The sequence below is a fragment of the Oxyura jamaicensis genome, chromosome 23 (genome assembly GCF_011077185.1).
Source record: "Oxyura jamaicensis isolate SHBP4307 breed ruddy duck chromosome 23, BPBGC_Ojam_1.0, whole genome shotgun sequence".
Lineage (NCBI taxonomy): Eukaryota > Metazoa > Chordata > Aves > Anseriformes > Anatidae > Oxyura > Oxyura jamaicensis.
The window spans coordinates 3,986,363-3,995,909 of record NC_048915.1 but is presented as its reverse complement, the minus strand read 5'-3'; the positions used below and the strand labels follow the sequence as shown (position 1 = coordinate 3,995,909).

Genomic DNA, 9,547 nt, shown 5'->3' with positions numbered 1-9,547 from the left:
GCTTGGCATTAGTACTTATTTCCATTTGCAAATGAATGCATGTGGTCAGCAAACTGGTTCCTTGGTGCTGGTGGGAGCGCTGGCGCTTGGGCGCGGGCTGGCTGGCAGCAGGGTTGGGTTGGAGGGGTGTTTATAGGCACACGGGGCTCTTTGTCCTGGCTTCCTGGCGCCCACTTTTTAATTTTAGAAATAACAACACTCCCTTTTTTTGTTTGCATGTAAAGAGTTGCACAGACAGCGCAATAACTTAAATCAAATTTAGGCAAATTATAGGTCTGAGGACTAAGCCTACATTCATGTTACTGCCAGTTTTTACTAGAAGTTGGAAAGATCCTCACCTAGGAGGAATTAACAAAACTCCACTGAAATTGTGTTAATTTGTACCAGAGATTGGGCTGGGACCAGGCTGCTCAGCACACTGGGGAGCCATTCGCCAAAATGAAGGCCTGGCCCATCATTTCTAAATGCTTATTAGCGGCAGAGTATTCATGGCTATTTCAATTTCCTTTCAGTTCTGCTAATGCTCTTCTAAGTCCAGAGCAATAACAGAGTTTCTTAGATTCTGTTCTTTTAATGATTTTCAGCATTTTGCTTTCAGGTAGTGCATAGTCCCTGCTGCACATAGTCCTAATAAGTCAAAACTTGTGAGATGTTTTGTAAGATGGCAGTCTTGCATTTTCACTCTGTTTTGTTTAAGCCTATGATTTCTGGTGTTGTTTTTTGTTTGGTTGGTTGGTTTTTGTTTGTTGTTTTTTTATTACTTTTCTCTCCCCCTCTTAATAGAATTATCTATGCCTTGGGCATTTAAAAAATACACAGTGATGTGGGCATAAAAAATTAATTCCAAATTGGAGATAATTGTTTAAGCTATCAGATTTGAGGCTTATGTAGAAGAGTTTTCTCAGGACAAGTGTGTTTTCTATTAGAGTTGATATTAATCTGTCAGAAGATCCTTTTGATTTTCAAATTTTTAGACTAAATAGTTGAGTAATACTCGCCCTGTTCTCCCCCACTCTTTCTTCCTTCTCCTTAAGAAAACACTCTTTTTATTGTTAGCAAAATATCTTGGAATGCATCCAGAAAATTGCTGTCTCTTTCTTTGTAAGAATAGAAATAGTGTTAGACATTAGGTTATGTCATGGAGAACTTTTGTTGGTAATACATCTGAGTTAATCATTGGATCTCCACTTTGAAATCTGTGACACTGAAGTCTCAGCACCGCTTTGTTCCCAGCATCGCTTGTGGTGAGCCCTGTCATCCAAATCAGAGTAGGCTATAGCCCTGAATTTTCTGCCATTAGGAAAGATTACACCAATAACATATGGGAATTGTATTCAAATTATAATAAAATATATATTTTTTTCAGCTGTGTTCACCTCTCTCAAGTTTTTTTCTGGATCAAACCTACATTACTGAGGCTAACTGTTAGTATTTAACTTGCAGCATCTCCGTAGCTGTGGTTGTTGGAATTGCTTATCTGCTAACATACGAGTCAGCTTAGTTTACTCCACTAAACTAATTTTATTTTGCTGCATGATTCACCAGCTTTTCATTTGCTATTGATGCATGCTCTCTCTTTTATTTTTTTTCCTTTTAAATTGTCTGCAGTGGGATGCTGTCCATACTGTGTACTGAGCAGGACAGGGGGCTCAGTGATGTATGCCAGGCCCGGCAGAGCTGCCAAATGGCCTTAGTTTCATAGACAAGACTAGCCTGACCATTGTTGAATTTAAATCATTTGGAATTTTCTGTGGCCCCTTCCTTGTCAAAATCCCAGTGAATGTGGTTATGTGATGCCATCAGAATGACTCATTGCCATAATTGCATATGTTCTAAGGGGTTATTCCCATTGTATTATTAAAAACTAGTGATGTTTGATTTTTGGCAGGGACTGTCTTCCTTGTATGATCTACAGATTTTGTCAATTAAATGAAAGAAAAATAGATTTCCAAGACTTAAGAACAAGACTGGACTTGTACTCAGAGCACATTTTCAGTGTGTTATTGAGCTACTTTTCGTTATTTAATTGGATAAGGGCAACATCAGCCATCTTACTCTTCATGTTGCAGTGATTCCCTGCAGAATACAAGGACAGAAGTGAGTTTCATATCTTTCAAAATCATCCAGAGCACTGCCAGAAGATACCTTAGATTATTTATCACTACAATCATTTTCCCAACTCAGTTTCTCAGGAGTTAGTTTTCAAAGATATAACTTACAGGAGTGGGAGGCAAGGCTCCTTGGCAAAAGGCTCCAGGTTTGATGTCTCCTTAACTGAAAAAAACAGGAGTGATCTCAGATATCGTTGCCTTGGATTTAAGAGATCCTAAAACGACAACTACAAGCAATAGGGGAAAGCCAGAGGGAGGAGAGAGGAGAACACTGAAGTCAAGCAAAAAATTCAAAAAGTTGAAAAGGGACTTTGAGAGCCAAGACTGTTCTGTGCCCCCAGAATCAATCCCTCAGAGCAAAAGTCATGCTGAATCCTGTGCAGTTCTCGCAGACATACAGAGCTTTCTGCATTACTCTCTGAACTTAGGCTGCAAATCTCTCTCATAGGAATTGTTTACTAGCAATCTGGAAGTTAAAGCATTTACATGTAACTAATTTACTTTTGCTATTTGTTTTTAATGGTGAGGAAAAGTAGCTTCCTTTCTGGAAAGCTGCATGCGCTGTGCCGTACATTTTAGCCTTACGTATCCCTAGATTTGGCCTTTTTGCAAGCTGCCTCAGCGGTAATGGCAAACGAGCTGTTAACCCAACATTTTTGCTTGTGCTGTAAATATTTATTTATTTATTTTTTTATTTATTTTTCCAAGAAAGATCCTGCTGTTGTTCAAAAATTATGGAGATTCTAGCATGCAGCTCCAGCTACAGTAAGGTTTGGCATTCAGTTGGGTATAATATGCTATTATATGTATAAATGCCATCAGGTATCTGGTTAAATAGAGCTGATGTTTCTGTCATTTTAATAGAGGTGTTTTTTTTTGTTTTGTTTTGTTTTGTTTGTAAATTGTTATGCCTAACATCTCATCCTGTGAAGGCTATTGACTTAAAAGCTGTAAGTAAAAATATATAGAAAGGGGCCCTTCTAATGGTTTAAGACAGTATAATCCAAATAACAGTATTAGTAATAACCATTTTCACTTTCCTACTATATTTCCTTTAATCAAAGCTTTCATCTGAGTGAGAAATCATTTTAACATAAACATGAACTAAAAGTCTACACATTGCCTTCATCTCCATGGGGATATAAAGCTAGTAAATTATTGTCTGAGGAATATGCGTGCACACATTTAACTTGACTGTAGCTGATGAAAAATACAGATTTATCTTGCACAGAAAGGATAAGAATGTAATACAACCAACCTGTGTGAAATTTGTCTGCCTCAGCTCCTAAATCTCAGTAAATGAGATAGAAACTAAACAGTTCCAAACAGTAAGCTGTTAATGCATTATTCCTTGCACTTTGTTCCCTTTTACCTAGGAAGATTTACCCAAAAGCTAAGTAAACTACCTAGAAACTGTCCTGCAAATTTTGAGTTGGTCTGTACAGTGAATAAGCATGGGTTGGCTCATGAGTATACATGAAGACCTTTTCTATGCAAAGGAGTTTCCTACAAAGGATTTGTCTGGCTGTCTATACATCTAGCAACTATTTTTCCAGTTCTGCAAATAGGTGGTCAAAGTACAGAACATGAATACATGCAGGATCCACAGCACTAGCATTTCTGTGCCATGACTCATGGAGGTACATTTGGCTTCTGGATGGTGGTGGGTGGCCAAATTACTTCAGGAGAGATTTAGTCGCACTTTCTAGATAACTTTGACCAGTTGAAATTTGACTCTGTTTTTGATGAATAAACAAACAAAGCTTGTTCAGCAAACCCATTTCTTTATTTATTTGTTTAAAGAAGCATATTTTACAGTGATGCCACGGAGAGAACACCACAACAGATTTTATTTGATGGGCTAAAAGAGAGCATTCATGTGCATGTGAGTTGAGATGATATCAACCTATCTAAGGAGATCTCCGTTTTGGACTGTTGAGCTCAGCGTGCAAAACACATCGGTCAAAGGCAAAAGGTTTCTAAATTCTGAAATAAACCAGCTGTCTGAGAGTGGGAATAAGCACTATTCTCGAGCGGGTTAAAAAAAGATTTTTTTTTTTTTTAATATATTCCTTCTAATTTTTCCAAAACCGTTTCATTTTTAATCATCCATACTGAAAAATCCTGGATTTTCTTAATACGCATTTTAAACTTTCATTTGCCTTCCTCCCTTTTTCTTCCCATTTCACTATGAAAAAGGAAGAAAGAAGGGAAAAGAGTACAACAGAAAGAAGTTCTTCAGTTTTCCTAAAAAAAAAAAAAAATCTAGAAAAATCTACAAGATATGTTGTGTTGATTTATTATATGCAGTTTAGTTTTGAAATATTTGCACTAATATTGCCATGAGTTAGGGAATCCAGTCAGTTAACAGAGCTTTAGTGTCTAAAACCTTACTAATGCACCCTCTCTTCTCTTTAATCCTTGTTGAGAACTGGATTGAGATACTGAAGCAGGAGGGAAGAAAGAGTGGTTTATGAATTAGCAAGCTGAAGTTCATGAAAGGGTTACTGATTATTGCTGCTAAAAAGCGGAAGGGAGAAATGATTCTGCTTACATGCAGTGCCATGTCACAAACAAAATACTTATCTCACAGGCTAGCTGAGGCTAGAAAGCAAAGTGAGATCTGATCTTTCAACTGGGAGGCCTTCAGGAATCGTCTGAACACGATCCATAAACAACTCAAAGGATGGCTTTAAGAACCTCTTTCTCTCTCTGCTTGGTATGCTGGTCGTTTATCATTGTGCTGAAATGGAATCCCCTTTAAAAGATATAACGGCTTCTTGTTTACTTAAACACAAAGTGGATGATGGGCTGAAAGGTTTTGCTGCCAGCAGAGCAGTCACGGAGAGCTTGGTACAGCCCTGGGGCTGAAACAACTATGCAGCTCCCACGTCCTGACCTCTGCCAAAGCAGCCGCAGTGCAACGGGGCGAGGGGAGCCTCGGCTGTCCCTACCAGAGCTGCGCCGCCCATGTCCCCTCGTGGAAGAGCACCGGCACCCCGCCGGGGAGGCACCCAAAGCCACGTGCCAGGGGCTTTCCACCACAGGCACCCCTGGCAAGGCAGAGGCAGTGGTACAAAAGCAAGGGCAGTGTTACTTGGGTTGGACAGCTTTAGCTTTGGGGTCAGCTTTTCCCTGCCCCTTGTCTCATGGGGGAAGCCAGGAGCTTCAGTGGCACATCGGTGGGGACCTCCCTGGCTCCATCCCTTGGGACCAGACGGTTTTGCTGAACTGCAGAGGAATTAAATGTCTGTCCGTATTTATATCAAGGAAGCACGATTTAAAATATAAGGGAAACTGAGTGAGGTGCCACGTCATGTCAAGGGCAAGGCTTTCTGTGCCGAGAAAGGAAGAGTGAAGCGTGCGCCCGCTCCGGTCTCCCCATGCCTCCATCCAGCAGCATCCTCCTCCTGGCTCCTCTGCCCATGTGCCAGTTCCTGCAGAGCAGGAGCATATTAGCTCAATCCAGGACATTCCCATTGGTGACACGGAGACCAGTGTTTTCTATCAAATTTAAACGATTGCTTTTCTTCATGGAATCTGAATGGTGCCATCCCCCTCCCGCCTTCTTTCCCTCCTACTGTGCATTGGGGCAGTGCTGGGCCAAACAGACAGGCCCGGCCCTACCCCGGAGTGGAGTCTGGTAGCTGTGACCGTACAAGCAAAGTCACAACGTTTTGGCAACCTGTGGTGTGTTGTAACCTCTCATTTTCTTGAGCTGGGTCCTCTAACGGGAACTTTCTTGGGGGGCGGTGGGGAGCAGCGTGGGTCCTGTGCGGGCTGCGGGGCTGAGCTCAGGCTGCAGTGCAGCTGGCAGCATTTTCTGGGATTTTCTTACAGCTTTTGTGTGTTTCCCTTCCACACAAGTGAGTCTCTGTCCTGTGGGACACCAGCCTCCATAGGGGCCAAGGCATGAACCACACACTCAGGAAGCTGGTTGTCATCTTTTTTTTTTTTTTTTTTTTTTTTTTTAATTTGAAATAACTCTTTGAAGCAGATTCAGGGCAGATACCACTGACCTCTTACCACAAACGTTTAACATGTATTATTCTCAATGATAAAGTCATACAGCTTAAAACACAAAATAAAGGGGAGGGGGAAGAGAAAGAGGCCACTGCCTTTGCGTGAGTCCAGTTCCCTGGTCTGGAAGAGCAGAAATTCAGTCCCAGCCGTGTCCGCCAGGCTGCCACCGTGCTGTGCCGGGGCCAGGCGGCTGGCTCAGTGTGGAGGCACTGTGTCATAAGGTCCTGTGCCCTTGTCCTTTGCTCTGGTTCATTCTCACCTCTTGTCCCCGCAGCGTCCCACTGCCACGTCCCTCCGCGAGCACTCGCGCTCCTCGCCCCGGAGGGGTGCCGTCCACGTCCTGGGGGTGCAGCCTCCGTAAGTATCGTGCATGTGGCTTCTGTCAGGTCTAGTCTAGGAGTATATGTCTGTCTTTCGGAACATGTGTAATGTTGTGTAGCAGTGCTCTGGTTCAATAAAGCTTTCATATACATAGCAGCAATGAAGTCTTGCCATCAGGTGACGGAAAGGGGCAGCTATTGGGTAGGGCTGGCAGATGTGGCGGGGGCCACGGCCCCTCTCTGTTTGCTCTTCCTCTTCTTGGTGCCAGACTTAGCATCTTTGGTGTCTTTCCGATTTCTGTTCCCATTGGTATTATCTTGCTTTCCTTGCTCTTCTTTTTTCTTCCTTTTCCCTGCAGTAAAGCAAACGGCAGGAGTGAGGTTCCCGGCAGGATGTGTGCGCCCAGTGGGGTCCTATGGGTTCCTGGCGTGGCTCGAGGGGTGGCTGAGCCCCTTCCAACCACGGAGGTGCCCACCTGCCAGCCTGCTCTTTGTACTGTGAGCTGTTCCTAAATACACACAGGAAAGGGGGCTCAAACCTGGATTTAGCTTTGCAGTTTCCAGTCTCTGGCAGGAGGTTTGACACTTGCATTTCCCTGCTGCTGCAGCCTGTTCCCCTTTCCTGATGCACCTTGCTGCCTGCACCACTTGCAGCCAGGCAGGGCTCGTCCCCCCCCCCCCGCTCACTGGTCCTGTGCTGTTACTCACTGCTCAGAACCGGTTCCCCTCCAAGCAGTCAGCCCAGCCACAATCTTGTCCATCCCGTAAGGGGATGACCAAGCCACCATTCATCCTGTGGACGCAGCAATTCCTGGGAAAAGCACAGACCTAAGCATTCCTACAAAGGAGATGACAACTCCCACCTGCGCAGCACGCAGAGCTTGCTCAGCTGCCTTGTTTGCTCTTTGCCCAAAGGAGCTAAAACACCCGAAGCCTGCAGGACAGGCAGCAAGCCGTGCTGGGGATCTGTGCCAGCTCCACCAATGGTCTGCCCAGCTACCCCATCACACCAGGGTCCCTGGGGGAGCTTTGTGCAAAATGCAGAGCGACTTCAAGTCTTTCAGTACCTGTACCACAGACAGGTGCTGAGCTGCACAGCACATTTATCATGCTGGGCCATTAGGCTAAATACTGCCACGTGGAGTGGTTCTGGGGAGAGGTGGTGAAACGCTCCGTGCTCACTCACCTTCGGGGCACTGGCTCTTCTGCACGGTGCACCTCCGCACCTCCGTGGTGGCGGGGCACAGGGACACGTCTCCAGAGGGAGCCTGCAGGATCCGCCGCGTTCGATCCTCGTTGCCCTTCTTGAAGCCACACAGCTTCCTCTTCTTGGAGCAGGGCCCCCAGGGCCCCCACTCGCTCATTTCACATTGTGCTGCCAGAAAGCAAGAAAGGCCAGAGGTAACTCTTGTCTCTCCGCAGCTGCCTCCGTCCTCCCAGGAGCCCCCCCGCAGCATTACAGCTCTCCCCACCCGAGACTGGAGGAGTGTGTGCTTCCCCAGCAGCTTCCCAGGCTTTCACAGCACCTCCTTTCCTACCATATGGTGAACCCTGAGCTACACACACTCCACGAGCAGTTTGCAGTGACACCGTGGTGCCACAGTGCCCAGCAGGCTCCAAAGGGCTGGGTACAGGGACACCTGTACCAACACCCACTAGACACCAGTACAGCACCATCTCTGAAGGGTTTATCATCTAAGTGAGCCCGAAGCAATACATGCTACAGGACCTGATGGATGCACAGAAAGCTCAGTGGAAGGTGCTTGAGCATCGCTTACCAGGACTGCTGCACTCCATGGTGCCGTTGGCAGCAGAGTAGCCTTCAGGGCATGTGACGTAACATCTCCCTTTGTGCAAATACAAACCTTCCTTACATTTTGTGCAAAAGTTTCGGCTGAAACAGGACTCACAGTTCTCAATTTTGCATTCTGGGGGAAACAAAAACACAAAGCCATCACACAGTCTGACACGAACACAAGTGCTGGCAGGCTGGGCTAGCCCGAGCAGCACACGGGAGCTGTGATTTGAGCTGAGTGTGCGTGTGCCAGGGCTGAGGCTGCGGCTGTGCAGGCAGAGAAGCTTGAGGAGGGTATGGGTGGGCAGGGAGCAGGCATGGGAAGTGAAAGAGCTGAGCCCCAAAGGCTCCAGAAGCTCCTGACCTCTCTCACCAGTTTGCTCCTGGCTCCAAGGAGGCTGCAAGCAGCCAGGGTGAGGTTCTGGGTGCCCTGCCAGGCCTGGTTGTGCTACTTGAATGGACATTAGTTTTCTTTGCACTGTTCCCTGCTACAGGACAGAGCCACTGTGCTGCGGCAGCTGCTTCCAGGTGGAAATCAGGAAGGGTGGAAGAGGTTTGGGCTTGTGTTCAGCCCGAGCACCAACTGGCTGAAGTGGGAAAGCAGAGAGAACAAAGCCCAGTCTCAGCCGCTCCAGCTGCAGCTACACTATGGGCTGCAAAGAAATCGAGCTGGACAGAAACCTGGCCGTCAGGGTGGTTTGCACAAAACTGCCAGGGAAATGATCACGTTTTTCCATGTCCAGCTTCTTTCTGGTGCTCTGGCTGAATGAGGCAGCCCCAGGCTGAAGTTCTCACTCAGAGAGCTGCTTCATGACTGTGGACAGGCAGAGGAGAGGAGCACCACGACCTGCCCATGGCACGGAGACACCACTGATACTCACTGATGCACTTGTTCATGTCTGTATTGCGAAGGCCAAAGTATCCCAGTGGACAGGATGGTAGGCAGATCCCGATTTGCCGGATATCATTCCTCTCCAGAAGGATGAAGAGCTTGGGGGAACATCTCAGGCACCCGTTGAACTCGGAGCACAGGTCGCAGCCCCTGGCACAGCCCTGACTCAGCTCGGTGCTAACTAGAAGAGCAGGAGAGAGGCAGCAGTGAGCGCCCATCCATGGGCACAGGGACACCAGAGCTCTGCAGTTCCGTGATTTTTCCCCAGCCTTGTCCTTTCTGATGGTCCCCAGGGCTCAGGGTTGTCCCACGAGGGAGGACACGGCACCACGGCCAGCTTGAGATGGGGCATCACTGCTGAGCACTGCCACTCAAGCAAGAGCCAGCTCTTTGGAGGGCGGCCAGC

At 46.5% G+C, this 9,547-nt stretch overlaps 1 protein-coding gene across 5 annotated transcripts in view; it reads right to left on the bottom strand.

Annotated features, from left to right (window-relative positions):
• Positions 1-4,366: 4,366 nt before the first annotated feature.
• The window catches only part of RSPO1 (R-spondin 1), a 28,018-nt gene continuing 22,837 nt past the window's right edge, over positions 4,367-9,547 (bottom strand). For all 5 annotated transcript variants that reach the window (XM_035345652.1, XM_035345649.1, XM_035345648.1 and 2 more), the window contains 4 exons: positions 9,131-9,322; positions 8,233-8,382; positions 7,641-7,829; positions 4,367-6,807 (listed from right to left, as the gene is read on the bottom strand). In XM_035345652.1, the coding sequence (XP_035201543.1) occupies positions 6,650-6,807; positions 7,641-7,829; positions 8,233-8,382; positions 9,131-9,322 (689 nt within the window). In that variant the 3' untranslated portion in view covers positions 4,367-6,649. The remainder of the gene's footprint in view (positions 6,808-7,640; positions 7,830-8,232; positions 8,383-9,130; positions 9,323-9,547) is intronic.